This window comes from Fundulus heteroclitus, unplaced genomic scaffold (assembly GCF_011125445.2).
Source record: "Fundulus heteroclitus isolate FHET01 unplaced genomic scaffold, MU-UCD_Fhet_4.1 scaffold_71, whole genome shotgun sequence".
Classification (NCBI taxonomy): Eukaryota; Metazoa; Chordata; class Actinopteri; order Cyprinodontiformes; family Fundulidae; genus Fundulus; species Fundulus heteroclitus.
The window spans coordinates 1,367,879-1,383,563 of NW_023397154.1; the positions used below are offsets into that span (position 1 = coordinate 1,367,879).

Genomic DNA, 15,685 nt, shown 5'->3' on the forward strand with positions numbered 1-15,685 from the left:
TGTTATGGTGGTTGTATTGATGTAACTGTAACAGATTTTGTTTTTGTTTTTTGGGGGGGTGCGTTGGTTGGGACACTGAAGGTGGTGCGCGGCTAAAAAAGTTTAGCAACGCCTGCACTAGACTATAAACACCACAGAGTCAAAGAAGGACTTCAGCAGCACCCTCTGCACTCCAAAATCCTCAGCCTCCTCAGCAAATGTCTGCTCTGACCCTTCTTGTAAAGAGCATTATTGTTGAGACTTCGGTCATCTTATTATTTAGGTGAACACACAGATACTTAGAATAAAACGAGGGATTGAAGTTCATGTGACCAGTTCTCAGAGAGAGGGACAAACCTTTCAGGAAGAGGAGCGGTACGGTGCACAGTACAATCAATGTGTAACTTTTCAGCATGTTTATAGTTGCATTAACTTCAAATAAAAAATTGTTCACGTGCAAGAAGATGTAAACAACAGTTTTCTATCATTTTATAACTTATTTTGGCATGTAACTCAAGTCTCTTCAGTTTAGTAGTTTTCCTGCTTGGTTCTTCTTCTTGTGCTCCTAGCTGTCTAGGTAACCCTCCTAGCATGAATGTTTACTCCACTGTTGACTTCAATGCTCACGTTTCAAACAGAAATTAATAGCGCTGCTTCCAGCTCGCTCTCCTTTGCTTCGTTGTCTCTTCTTATTATTATTTGGTAATCAGACCGAATAACTATCCCGCACTACCGACACCAACGATGACCGCAGCCGAAACGCAGCGTCTCTGAGGGGTATGAACGTCTTACTCAGTTTCCCACCCCTCTCCAGCTGTGATTGGCTAGCATGTTGCCTTGAGTCGTTGATTTGATTGGTTAAATTGTGTGATTGACACATTAAAGATAGTACTAATACGACGATGGCCACTCCGAGGTAAAAGAAAAAAAAGAAAAAAAGACAGCTTCCAGTCCAGGGCGGGCACAGCTGGCTCACAGGGCGGGCACGGTCCCCCCCAATGCACGCCCATGTCGCCGGGTCTGCACTTTGTAGATACTGATTGAGAGAAATAAATCAATGATGCACACTTTTTACATTATAGATGTCTTAAGCTTTAGATTTTGGGTGAAATATTAAGTCTTTTCAAGCAAACAGGTTCAAGTACAATTCAAGTCTCGAGCCATAAAGTCACAAGTCTCTGAAAACCTTTACAAGTCACCTCTACAGTCATAAAATCAATGACTCAAGTCTGACTCAAGTCCATGTGACTCGAGTTCCCACCCCTGCCAAGGACACAACAACTGACATGGCAGAGATTCCAACTGGCAGGTTGCCAGGATGAAATCTCTAGCTCCTTGTGCCGCCATCGCTTCCAAATGAGGAAGGATGGATCCCTATATCTTAGTCAGGCACGGGTCAGACGGCACAGTAACATGTGTAATACGTCTGTGTGAATGAAGAGGGCTACACAAGTTCAGTTTTCTAGACAGAAATGAGATTTACCTCCTTGCTGCACATTAACCAGCATTTGATTCTTGAGGTTCCATGCAGAATAATAAATGAGACTGAAATGGCAACAACAGCCACCACCACCATCCACACACACATGCATTTTATAATTGATTTATCATTAGGAACCATAAAGCCCCCCCCCCCCCCCCCCCCCCCGCTTCAAAAAAAAATAAAATAAAAATCAGGTGAAATATTTCCCCCCAAGAAGTAAAAAGTCATAGAGGGTTAATAATATTTAACTTAACTGGGTTTGAATTGTGTCACTTTTTTTCTTGATGTCTTCAAATGGCCAAATGTTAACATTCCATCAAGGTTTGTATATAATACATAATCTGTTTTCTCTTTTAAAAAAAATTTATTGTTTGAGTGACATTACTGTAAATGGAGAATAGATTTAATGATGATTTCCAATTTTTTTCCCATTTTCTTTAGGATTTTTTTTTACAAAACAAAGCTACTACAAATTAAGAATAAAATTGAAAACAGTTATATAAAAAAGATTTTTAATCTCTTAGGAGCACACAGCTTATTTTTCATTCTACCAAACTTTGTATTTTCTTCCTTCTTCACAGATGAATCGAAGGGTTAAGAAAGTTAAGACGGAAGAAGCTGGACTTTCAGAGGTTTGTGTCTTGGCTTTTTTTTACTGCATTTACCATTGTAATTTATTTTTACATAAATGTTTTACTATATTCACAGCAGGCTGACCATCAGCATACATTCACAGTCAAAAACCATGGTCCCCACCTTATGTTAAAAGTTGATTTATGACCCCTTGATTTATGCCCCCCCCCCCAGAAGTCCCGCCCCCTCCGCCCCCTTACTCTTTAGATTCAAAACTTGTCTCTTGACACCGAATGGCTGTGGTTGATAACAATAAACCGATTATACACATAAATGTGTAGCTCATACATGTCAGGATGCAGCTTGTAGGCTGCATGCTGAGCCTCCCTGCCTCTCTCCTTTCCCTGCGCAGCCTGATTGGTTCCACCTGTCAGGCTGCAATTATCTCTGATTTGTTTCCACCTGTTGTCACATCTATATGTACCCACCTCATTCTGTTCTCGTTGCCGGTCCGTGGTGTTCACTCCAGCTCAGTCTCAGCCAGTAATCCTGTGTCAGCTCTGCTTTGCTCAGTCACAGCCAGAGACTTCATTTCAGCTCTGTTCCTGCTGAGTCAGCCAGAGACTTTTCTTCAGCTCTGTTTTTGCCCAGTCACAGCCAGAGACCTTGCTTCAACTCTGTTTTTGCTCAGTCACAGCCAGAGACTCTTCTTCAGCTCTGTTCCAGCTCAGTCACATCCTGAAGCTCTGTTCCTGCCTCGGCTCCAGTCATCGGCTCTGCCTAGGCTTCGGTCCTCGGCACGGCTTCGGCACGGTCCTCGGCGCGGTCCTCGGCGCAGCCTCAGCTTCGGTCCTCGGCGCAGCCTCGGCTCCGGTTGTCTGCGCGGCCTCGGCTCCGGTCGTCTGCGCTGCCTCGGCTCTGGTCGTCGGCACTGCCTCGGCTTCCAGTCTTCGGCTCAGGCACTCCGCCCAGATCTCCAGCCTCCTGCTCCGACACTCTGCCTTCGCCTCCAGTCTTTGGCTCGGGCTATCCGCCCAGATCTCCAGCCACCCGCTCCGACGCTCTTCTTCTCGTTTCCTGCGTCTCATCTTGGTCTTCTGTGAAGTCATCAGGTCCTGGTCAGTTTCTCTCCACTCTACTCTTGTCAGCCAGCTTCTGCACCCAACAGCTCTGCCTGGAAAAAGACTTTGGTTTTTTCATGTCATTCCACACCCAACTGTAAAATAAACTCTCTCAATATCCAACCCTGTGTGTGCGCACTATGTCTGGGTTCATCCTCAAAAAATATCATGACAATACAGAACAACGGAAAAAGAAAAAGGAGGCAAATCTGCAATAAAAAAAACAAATACCATCTCCATGCAAGCTCCGCTCTAAGCAAACAGCTGGGTCTTAGCTAAAAGCAGGTCAGTGGATGCGACCGTTCATGGTGTCTTACACGGCCAAAACGGAGCTTGAGCCGGTCTGTTTGGGGAGGAGTTTGTTAAAAGAATACCCCGATGTGTTTGTTTGAGGCGCCAACGCATCGCTTTTTAAAAGTTTTGAGGATCCTCATGAGGAGCAATACATGATGGAAAATTTCGGCTCCCCCCGCCATCCCTCGCCTTTTTTTGTGACGTGAGCTGTTCAACCGCGTTTAGAATTGAGGAAAAGACCATTTTGATGTTATCCAAGCACAAAATAAATCTAGCTAACATAAATAAGGCAAGATGTACTTTGTTGATCCGACAATTGGGGAATTATTGAGCAGCAGCGGCATAACAAACTAAATCAAACTAAACATGTCTGTACATTCTTACATCCTATAGTTAAATCCATTTTGTTCCATAAGAGGCTATGGAATAATGGTCTGACGTTTTAGCTGCTCCTTTGTAGAAATATTTCAGTGTTTTGTATTGTTTTTTTAAAAGTAGAGTGTTTTTTTTTTCTTACATTGTCAATGCAATTAAGATACAACATTAGAGATTAGTGAGAAAAACTGATTTATTGATTATACACATTTTGGAACCCTGAGCAAAAGAGGGCAATATTTAGAAACGTAGTGGGTAAAAAGTTAAATTAGTCAAGATTTCATGAATTAGAACCATATTGTTACGGATACTTTTGTTTATTTTTTATTTAAACACTGTCATGTTTTTGAGATGCTTAGCCCACATGCAGATAAGAAGGGGTGACCAGAGCACAGTTTTATGCCCACCAGGGCTCCTGAACAAATTCGGACCGCTTCCTGGAAATGGTGAGGCCTGTATTATCGGCCACCCTGCAGGAGGTGTGAAGAAAATCGATCCTACATGCATCATCGAGCCAAAAGACAGAGGACAGGCTGTCGATGATCATTTAGCCAAATACAAAGAGTCGATGTTCATCCTTCAATCAGTATTTTTTTAAATCAAGAACCAAGGGATCGAAGATATAATGATGGGAGGCGAAAAAACAGGAAATGTGTCAACTTACCACACTTTCATGTATCATGGAGCTTCTTGCTCTCCAGTGTGGAGAGTGGATGTGTTATTAGGAAAGAAAACAGGGAGCAGGCTGTCGAACAGAATTTACAGCCCTATGGGGATTATCTTGTTTCTGTCTGCTTAATCAAATATCAGACCAAAACAAAACCCTATGCAGATATTCATGTGACCTACAACTCCTTCATGTATCGTAGCTCCTCTAGCTCCCCGGTGTTTGATGCTTCGGGATGGGTCTTTGGATTGCATTCTGGTAGATCTTTTTTTGACAAGCTAATAACTGGTGACAGCATTATCGAGTACGCCTTCCCTCTGCTCAATGTGTTTGAAAATCATCTGAATGAAATTAAGAAAATGTAATGAAAGGAATTTACGGATCCAGTATTCAATTCAGACAAACTGTTTATTTTTATCTCTGCGTGTCGCGGGAAGGACCTCTTCTCTGCGCAAAGTCCGGGGAGGATCACAAGCCGCAAACCCAGCCGGCTGGCTGTCGGGTGCGTCCAGATCCTGCTGCTGCGGACATAATTGTGAGGAGCTCTAGCAGAGGTCGGTAGACAAAGGACAGGCAGAGGATCAGAACAGTGGAGCTGAAGGCAGGATAAGCAGAAGGATGAGCCAGGTGCCGAAGTCGAGGACGGTGTCCGAAGTCAGAGCCATGAGATCAGAAGTCCAATGAGGCGCCAGAGGGAAACCCAAAACGAGGTTGAGGCACAAATCCAGGTCAGTAACACAAAAGGGCTTGAGAGCTAGATGAGGGCAGGCGGGATCGGTGGTCCAGAAGCAGTGTCCGGTTCGGTACACTAGTAGGGAGAGATCAGGCAATCAGGTCAGATTGGATAGGTAGGCTCGGAAAACAGTACAGGTCAGGATCAGGTGATACGATTCAGGGAACGCTGGAATAAATCTTAAAAGAAGCTCGAAATAATCTGGCACTGATGTCTGGTTGAAGAACTGATTATAGACTAACAGGAGCAGGTGGATACGATGAGTGGTGATGAGAAACAGGGAGGAGCTGATCAGGTGTGCAGTGTGAGTAATCAGACCAGCATCAGTGCCGCGATCATGACAGAAAAATGGCAGAGAGGACTTGTAAAACAAAGTTAAGGAAAGACCAAAAGAAAACAGACGGTAGATATCAGATGATATTCTGATGACCGAACTCTGGAAAGGTATGTGAGGAGGATTCAGAAATGTAAAATACCAACCGAAAAGTGTGTTTTCAAAGTGAATAACAGCCGCTTTTCGCGTCTATATTTAGTACATTTGACAAACAGTTGCAAACTCATGCAGAAATGTCTGTGGTCTCTGTGGTCAAAAAGGAGGCCTTGCAGTGACGTGCAGTCAGGGGAGGCAAGTGAGGCCAGGCCTCACTTGTCATCATGGAAAGAAAGAAAATATATAATAATGATAGCATAATATATATTGTGATTCACTCAGTCATTTGTAATAAAAGTTTTTTTTTCATCTAATTTCCTTATTTTTAATCATATTCTCTTTAAAATCAAAGACTTTTCGCTATTTTTCATGTAAATCCTTGGTGGCGCTTCATAGCGAAGCCGGTGAGGCCGCAGCGAGCTTGGCCTCCCCTGGGATTGCGCAATCCCATGTTAACTGCGCTGGCTTTCATTCTGTGAATGCATCTTCATGTCTCTAGATCATGAATGCAATTGTTCAAACACTTATGAACTGATTTTCCACAAGTTATTATATGTGGATTACAAATTGTGTTTTGGTCATTAAACTGTGTGTTTTTGTGCGCTGCTGGGCGGTCATAAAAGCCAAAGAACTGGTTGTAGGTGAGGCCGGCAGTTCCTTGGCCTCTAGGCAGGGGGCGCTCAAGTGGCACCGCTCCTGATCCCCAAATAATAGAGTCAAAGCAAGTTATGGATGTATTATTAGCGAGTTTTGCTAAATAAGTAAAGCACTAAAAAGACTCTAAACAAAAAGCCGGAACGGGACTGATCAAGGAAGGCTTTCCTCCCTGGCAGTGAGCTTCACTGAGACTGAGAGAGTTTTAAATCTGAAGAATCTAAAGAGAACTTTTACCGGAAAATGACAAATATTTTTGTTCAGAAAGAGCGCTTTGTGGACTAATTTATAAGTAGAGGTAAGACAGCGATAATTTTTCATGTTTTGTTTGTATAGATTTCTCTTCAGTACAGTTGCCAACCTTACACAAAGTCACAGCTCCATTGATCAATCCATTCCCTTAGCTCTTAGCAGTAATGATTTTATGGGATTCTTCATAAATAAAATTGATTCCATTAAAAATAAAATAATTGGCATCCTCCCAAACATGATTACCTCATCCTCAGTAAGTGAGGTAGCGTTAGAGGAATCTTTAGAACATGCGCAGTGTTTGAACTGTAGAAGCAGTAGAGCTTTCTGATCTATCTAAAATTTTAGCTTCATCTAAACCTTCTACCTGTATGTTAGACCCAATCCCAACCAAGTTGTTTAAGGACATATTCCCTTTGATCAGTGGCACTATTTTAGACATGATTAATCTATCCTTAGTAAATGGATATGTACCACAGGTTTTTAAAGTAGCTGTTATTAAACCTTTACTTAAGAAACCTTCTCTTGATCAAGATGAGTTAGTAAATTACAGACCTATATATAATCTTCTTTTATCTAAAACTCTTGAGAAAGTAGTTGCTAATCAACTTTGTGAATATTTACAAAGTAATGACCTACTTGAGGAGTTTCAGTCAGGCTTTAGAGCTCATCATAGCACTGAAACAGCTCTGGTGAAGGTCACTAATGATATTCTCATGGCCTCAGATAATGGACTTGTGTCTATACTTGTCCTGTTAGATCTCAGTGCTGCGTTTGATACAGTTGATCACAATATTCTCCTACAAAGACTTGAGCATACTGTAGGGACTAAGGGAAAAGCATTAGGCTGGTTTAAATATTATCTGTCAGACAGATTCGAGTTCGTTCATGTTAATAATAAATCTAACTTAAACTCTAGGGTCACTTGTGGAGTAACACAGAGTTCAGTCCTTGGACCAATTCTCTTTACTATATATATGCTTCCGATCAGCAAAATTATCAGACAGCATGGGATTAATTTCCACTGTTATGCTGATGACACTCACCTATATTTATCCATAAATCCTGATGAATCCAATCAGTTACTGTGACTGCAGCCATGGCTGGATGACTTTAAATGTCCTGCATTTAAATTCTGACAAGACAGAAGTTGTAATCTTTGGACTTTCCTGCATTTAAATTCTGACAAGACAGAAGTTGTAATATTTGGACCAGAGTCCTCAAAAACTAAACTTCTTAATCAGTCACTTAATCTGGATGGCATTAATTTTGCCTCTGGTAATAAAGTAAAAAATTTTGGTGTTGTTTTCGACCAACACATGTCATTTAAATCCCATATTAAACAGGTTTCCAGAGTTTCCTTTTTTCACCTCAGGAATATCGCCAAAATTAGAAACATTCTGTCCAGGAGCGATGCTGAAGAACTAGTCCATGCATTTGTTACTTCAAGGCTGGACTATTGTTAATGTACATTCTGTTCCTCCAGGTGTCACTTCTCTATTGGCTTATGTAGATCAGCCAAGGGTGTGGTAACAGCACCTACAACAGTTAAAAACTACCTCTGCACTAAGCAAAAAGAAGAAAAAAAACAAAGAAAAAAAAAACATAAAGCATTGAGACTCAGCATGTTGCAACATAAATAAAAAGAGACATTCATTTAATTGGGAGCTGTTAATGCTTATAGTTAGAGTGGCTCATGTTACCCTGAGCTACCTCTATAGTTATGCTGCTATAGGCTTAGGCTGCTGGAGGACATCAGGGCCTATTTTTCTCACTCTACTGAGTTCTACTGTTCTCCAGATTTGCATTGCATGTCGTCATTTCAGCTTTTAACTTTTGCTCTCTCTCTTTTTTCTTCATAGTAGGTACACCTGGTCTGATGTTCTGTTAACTGTGACATTATCCAGAGAAGATGGCTCACCCGCTACTATCATCTAATGTAGAACAGATTACTGGATCAATGTGTGCTTCTGTGCTTTTTTGTCTGTCTTGTTGTGTCTCTGCTCTGTCTTCTGTAACCCCAGTCGGTCGAGGCAGATGACCGTTCACACTGAGCCTGGTTCTGCCGGAGGTTTTCCTTCCCGTTAATGGGGAGTTTTTTTTCCACTGTTGCTTTATGCTTGCTTAGTATGAGGGATTGCAGCGAAGCCATGGACAATGCAGACAACTCTCCCTGTAGCTCTACGCTTCTCCAGGAGTGAATGCTGCTTGTCGGGACTTTGAAGCAATCGACTGGTTCCCTTATATAGGACATTTTTGACCAATCTGTATATGATTGAATTTGACTTTGTAAAGTGCCTCAAGATGACATGTTTCATGAATTGGTGCTATATAAATAAAATTAAATTGAATTGAACTCGGCCCGATCCAAAAAATTCTCGCATGACTGAAGATCAACCCAACAATCGTACAGTGTATGCCCAGTTTAAGAAGTAAAGCATAAGTAAAATTGTTATTTTAAATTCATTTGAAAAGGGTTGTTTAAAGGGCCAATAATTGTAAAGCAGCTAGTTTGATGAAACCATTGCTAAATGTAAGAAATTTCACCCACTAAATGAACGTGTTAAAATTAAAGAATGGATTTTCTTCGCTCTTAAATGTCATATTATGCAACTGTAATAACAAAAAATATTATTGGTTGTTTTTTTTAAGCACACTGTGGGTGTTATAACAGATGGTAGTAACTGTATTTTTCCTGTTTTTCAGACGCCTAAGCAAACACCACTGAAAGTGAAGCATGAGAAAGGAAATGATTCTCCGGTCAGTGCATAATGTCCTCAATAACAGTCATGTTTTAAATCTCGTCTCTGTAATTCTTCAAAAATAAACTTCCTTGTTCTGATTTCTTGCAGGTTAGCCATTCCCATCGCTTCACAGTAAAATTCACCATCGACTGTGATCAACCGCGCTCAGTCCTGGAGGCAATAAAATGCAGTCTTGACACAACTGATAAGATGATAAAATGTGCAGATGAGAACATTGTCATTCAGTTGGGTAAAAAAGATAGGGATTCTGTGGTTCCGACACATTTCCCTTGCTCTTGCGTTGGTGATGGGGAGTCAGTGATTATACATTATAAAGAAAAGGAGAAGATTGAAGTAGTTCAGGAGCAGCATGACAAAACCATACACCCTAGAGAGGAGTATTCTGTCTTCTACATTGATACAGTTGGAGGTCTGAACACTAAAACAAAGGATTTGTTCAGAAGCAAAATGATCAAACAGTTCAAGTATCTCTGTGTTTACGGGGAAAAGGGGATGACTATAGAGGAGGCTCTGAAGCGTGATGGTCGATTCATTGACCATCTCGGAGAATTCACATTATCCGATAACGACAACCCCGACCGCCTCACTGTGCGCACACAGAAGGTGGACAGCCTCCACCAGAAGGCTTTCAAGATATGTCTTCCACTGAACAAACAAGAGAGTGTTGAAAACCCAGCACGCTCCATCCTAGATGTTGCTCTTGAGAGTGGAATTAGCGTTAAAAAGGCGATTGAACAGCCAGGCAGCAGCGTTAATGTTGATGAGATTTACGAACTTCTGCATCAGCAGTTTCCAGATCTGAAAACATGGATGGAGAGCAAGTTCCCTGGTGATTCTTATCAGCAAGCGCTGAACCTGAGAAATGAGAAGTTTGGAAAGATCCAGCAATCTTTCTGTGAAGTTCATAGAATTGAGAAGTTGCTGAAAATTGGCAAATCTGTCTGTAAAGTCATTGTTTCCGATGTTTCTCAGGGAACAGGCTTTGTGCTGTTCGACAGGTTTATCCTGACCAGTGCAAACTTGTTTAAAGGGTGTGTCCAAGGAAACACCCTAGAGGATCATATAAATGTCTCTGCTCTCTTTTACTATGATGATCCTGAGCCAGAGACAAATTTATTTTCCTTCTCTGCTGAGAAAATATTTGTTGACATTGACGATGAGCTGGATTATGCCGTACTTGAGCTCAAACCTGAGGGCCAAAGATTCAGCCCGAAAACCAAAATAGAAAACGTCAAAGTACCACCAGGGCTGCTGAACAAATTCGGACCGCTTCCTAGAAATGGCGAGGCCTGTCGCATTGGCTACCCTGCAGGAGGCGTGATGAAAATCAATCCTGTATGCATCATCGAGCCAAAAGACAGAGAACAGGCTGTCAAAAATCATTTAGCCAAATACAAAGACTTGATGATCACCCTTCAATCCTTAAGTGTTGTAATCAAGAACCAAGGGATCGATGACATAATGTTGGGTGGCAAAAAAGCAGAAAAGATGGCAAATTACCACACTTTCATGTATCACAGCGCTTCTGGCTCTCCAGTGTTTGATGCACATGGTCAGCTTTTTGGGCTTTACACTGGAGGATTCTACTATGGGCTACCAAAGATGGAAGACAGCGTCATTGAGTACGCCCATCCTCTGCTTGCTGTGTTTGAAAAATTTGTGAGTAATCTGAAGAAAAGTAAAAATGATGAGATGCTGCAAAAGCTTAAAGAGGCAGTGGCAGAGAACCAGCACCTGAAACAGATACTCCAGATTGAGTTAATGGAGGTAGATTCGATTGACTGTGGACATGCTACAGATGCAGATTTCCAGTCAAAATATTAGACCTACATCTTTGACTTTCACAATATGAATACAATATACCTTGCCATTCATTTGCTACACCTGCTTAATCACCGAGTCATGGATAGCATAATGCCCATCGTTAGCAGGCTTCAGTTGCCGGTGTAGGTACCAGACCGGCTCCGGTGGTCAGATCGGTCTCGGGGGCCTGCGCCTACAGATGACGTCACTTTATATGATTGGTTTAACGTTTGTAAAATTACACAAAACATTGTGATTGGTCTGGACAACTTACAAAAGTAATTATAGCGGGGGTGTAGGTTTTATTTGAGACCTTATTTTTGCGGTTTGTAAACGGACAATTTTTACAAAGAAATTCTCCATGGTCCCTGCGCCTCCCGATGACGTCACATTATGGCAACGCCACTCAAACAAACTACACTGAGCCCGCGGTCTGCATTTGTAACGAATCAATTTTATTTAGCGGTTTCTTTTTTCTCAAAAGCTTCAGGCTTAAAGAGGAACATGGAAAAATGTGAAATCTTAGCAATTCAAAATAATCAACCCACTTTAATTGATAAAAATGAGGTAAAATATTTAAGTATAATGATTAACAAGGACCACACTGAAAATGACAGAGCAAATATCCAACCTATTTTATAACAACAACAACAACAACAAAAAAAATCAACAAATACTTGACAGTTGGCTCCAAAGGAACATTTCAATTTTTGGAAGAATATTTTTAACAAAAACAGAAGGGATAGCCAGATTAATTTATCCAGCATTTATCTTAAATATACCAAATACTACAATAAAAAAAGTTGCCATATTGTGACGTCATCGGGAAGCGCAAGCCCTCGAGCTGATCTGGTACCTACACCGGTCTCCCACAGAGACAAGTAAAAAACTATTCATGCTCTCATATTTTAGTGCACATTTAGAGAGTTGGAGGAATCGGGAGTACCCAGAGAGAAACTGTGTGTGTAGAGAGACCACCCAACTCGATACATTAAGGTCCTGGTCAAGAGTCCAGGCCAAGACCTGGACCATGTTACCGGGCCTGCTTTCTCCTGTTTAGTTAAATTACCTCCTGGTCATTCAGTGATTTCCACAACAGTAAACGTTTCAAGAAACGTAATTAGAAATCTTTGCTTTTTATTAACAAAATGAGATGTTCCTCCAGCCATTGTTTATACATACCACTTGTGTCTTTGGGCAAGACACTGTCCCCTGCATCGCCTGTTGCTGGTGGTCAGAGGTTTCCTTGATTGGTCGTGTTAATGTTGTCAAGATGGTGGCTCCCCCAAAACTGACATCTTTTTCAAAATATACCCTGAAGGATCATTTTATACTAAAAAATGTATTCAGGATTCTGAAGCAGATAAAGACTGTTCTGAATCTCCCTGTTTTTTTCCATCTATACTCCTATTTTTCAGAATGTAGCATTTAAGCCAGGCAATATGGATGTAGCCTTTAAGCACTGGTTAAATAGGGGCATAGCTGTTGTTAAGGATTTATACATTGATAATAACTTTGCTTCCTTCACGCAACTACAATCTAAATTTGGTCTTCCTTCAAGCCACTTTTCCAGGTACTTGCAAATTCATAATTTTGTCAGACAACATTTGCCTCACTTTGAAACCATATCACTGCAACATAGTTTCTAAGAGCTTATAAAAAAGCCCCCTACATCTAAAAAGCTAATGTCTCAGTTTGTTAATCTTTTCAGTTCATCTCCATCTACTAATCATGTAAAAGAGGCCTGGGCTTCTGATACACTAGTCGAAATTTCAGATGAGTTGTGGGATCTAATCCTGTCAAGAATTAAATCCTGTTCCATTCATTCTAGATTGCAACTTATTCAATTCAAGGTTATCCATCGTCTGCAGTTTTCTAAAACCAAACATAATAGGCTATTTCCCTGTGTCTCACCAACATGTGACAAATGTAAATCAAATAATGGGACTTTGGGTCATCTGTTTTGCTCCTGCCCTAAGCTTATGGACTTCTGGTGCAGGATATTTAAATTTTATAGTAACGCATATGGCAAGCTTCCATATCCGGATAAACATTTGATAATTTTGGGTTGCTCTTAATTCTCTCTTACTTTTCCCATGTCTATGTAGCAGACTCTAATATTTGGTTTGGTGGTCACAAAATGGGTTATTTTGTGGGAATGGAAATCCTCTACACCTCCTTGCTTTAACAAATGGCTCAGTGATGTGGTGTCCTGTATCTATCTCGAAGAAATTCAAAACTCTTTTTCAGACAACCATCATGAGTTCCTTGATGTGTGGGGTCCTTTTAATAGATACATTCAAAATAATGGGTTAAAATGACTGCCGTACTCATCTGGACCTGTACTTTTTATTTGTTTTCTCTTTTTTCATTATTATTGTTATTATTGTCATTACAATTTATTGCTTTCATCTTTAATTGATATCCCATGTTTTATGGTGGACTGCCTGATACAATGTCTCCAGAATTGTCTGTTGTGCCCTTTGACTCTGTCTCGTGCTTTATTATGCTCTACGGTTGGATGATCTTTTATCAGTTCTCCAGCAAGCTGACACTGTTTTGTCTTGTTGGGTTTTGTAATTGTTGTATTTGTTTACTTTTTGTTGTTGTATTTTTTTTCCTTCTGTCTTGGCTGTTTAATTCTGAAAAAGCATAAATAAATTTTTAAAACACTGTGTACTCACTGGGACTTTGCAGGCTTGACATTTGCAGAAAACAAACTGAAGGTATGGTGCAAAAAAAGCTATCTATCGGTCTATGCATATTAGATCATTAGTACATTAAAAAACAAATAATAAACCAAAAGATGTTAGTAGGCTTTTACTTTTACTTAAGAGTTTATTGGATGATGATGAATAGTGGAAGCAGGAGACCAGAGAGACTGAACCGGACTGGAGGCAGAGGATGTTGATGGCAGGAACTGGACCAGCAGCACGGCAGAGTGAAGACTTGAAAGCCAGAGCAACAGCAGGACCAGCAGCACGGCAGAGTGAAGACTTGAAAGCCAGAGCAACAGCAGGACCAGCAGCACGGCAGAGTGAAGACTTGAAAGCCAGAGCAACAGCAGGACCAGCAGCACGGCAGAGAGAAGACTTGCAGGACCAGAGTAACAGCAGCAGACAGGCGAAGACGAAGCAAACTCAGGCTGGACAAGGAAAGGATAACGTGAGCAGTAGTGAGCAGACGAACCAACAAGGAAGAGCTAAATGAAGGGAGCTTAAATAGGAAGGATGACAGGTGTGCTGAGTTCTGGCTTGATTAGTGGCTGACAGGTGTAGATGATTACTGAGATGGAGAGGAGACTGGGGTGTATGGAGGGTGAAAAGTGCCCTGAATATGTCCATGGTGCAGCAGGCCAAACTGCAGCATGGACATTTCCTGATTACTTTGAAATTTAACTATCTAAAAACATATGGCCATTTTGAGTCAAATAGTAAACTTTGTTTTAAAATATATTACATAGTGGTATTACATGAAACCAAAAACATTTTAGATCATGTAAAGAGTTTTTCAAGCAATGTTTGTCGAAGGATATCTCTTTCACCTTTTCCTTGGTACTTGGAGCAAAATCTCCGGGTGGCAATTCTGTCAGCATAGGTGGGAATGTAGGTGGCCAGGCTATCATCATCCATGCTTGCTATAGCTGATATGTAAGTCTACAAATACAATGAAATGATGGTTATATCAAAAAGGAAAAAAAACTATAAATAGACTCTTTTAAGCACATGTTTATTAATCTTTACAGCAAAATTTATGACTAAATGCATGACATGTTTTTTTTTAGAAAAATAAGCTGCTTATCCTAATACCTATATATTTTTGTCAGCCAATTTCATTAACATCTATGAAGTACATTCTCAGTCACAGACCCTTTTTACACGGACACAGTACTTAAAGGGTGTAATTCCCATGCCACACCACTAGTAGTGCTGTGATTTTTGAAGCTCCGCGTCAAATTGCCCAGAAGAGGAAAACAGCGGCTGGCGGAGGACTGTTTCGGCTGCAAACTGTTGCGAATAAACCCGCAGCTATAGTTGAAAGCCCCCCTAAGCAACAGTTAAACCTTGTAGTGTGTAAATGGAGAGTACAAAGGCAACGCAAACCTGTTTTCACCGTGTAAACAGAGCCAGAGACGGTACTACAGTACTGCAGGTATATCCAGAGCATAAGGCCAGTTTACACTACACTTTTTTAACCGAGCCGAGAACAGTCCGAGCTCGGTAACCGACATAACTCTTGTGTGTAAACGGTCAGCAGACTGAACCGGACCGCGCTAAACATAACCGGACCGCGCTAACTGCAGACCAGTTCTTAAGTAGGTCTCGTTCTGGGTTTTTTTTATCCCGGTTTTCTGATAAAGAGGGCATGAGCAGACCGCGTCATCCCCTTACAGTCAGCTGACTGTCCGCGGTTTTTCCGGCGTGTCTGGCTGCACGTCCCGATTCACACTCCATTCAGACAAATTGCAGACATTCATAATAATACTAGCTTCCTTACCATGCCACACGGTTTCCAGAGATGATTCTGCTTAGCAGTGTGATGAACCTCAGCGTCTGTTG

General features: G+C 41.2%; 1 protein-coding gene across 1 annotated transcript; it reads left to right on the forward strand.

The window, feature by feature from the left end:
* Positions 1-1,661: 1,661 nt before the first annotated feature.
* Positions 1,662-11,418, forward strand: LOC118561782 (protein FAM111A-like). Its single transcript, XM_036133984.1, has 3 exons — positions 1,662-2,094; positions 9,265-9,318; positions 9,411-11,418. The coding sequence occupies exons 1-3, from the start codon at positions 2,044-2,046 to the stop codon at positions 11,145-11,147; spliced, it is 1,842 nt and encodes a 613-aa protein (XP_035989877.1). The 5' UTR covers positions 1,662-2,043; the 3' UTR covers positions 11,148-11,418.
* Positions 11,419-15,685: the final 4,267 nt, after the last annotated feature.

Bases quoted from the DNA above. Each gene is read 5' to 3' on its own strand.
- LOC118561782 (XM_036133984.1), top strand. From the start codon at position 2,044: ATGAATCGAAGGGTTAAGAAAGTTAAGACGGAAGAAGCTGGACTTTCA. The intron at 2,095-9,264 runs GTTTGTGTCTTG...CCTGTTTTTCAG, and splicing joins AAGAAGCTGGACTTTCAGAG to ACGCCTAAGCAAACACCACT. The intron at 9,319-9,410 runs GTCAGTGCATAA...GATTTCTTGCAG, and splicing joins AGAAAGGAAATGATTCTCCG to GTTAGCCATTCCCATCGCTT.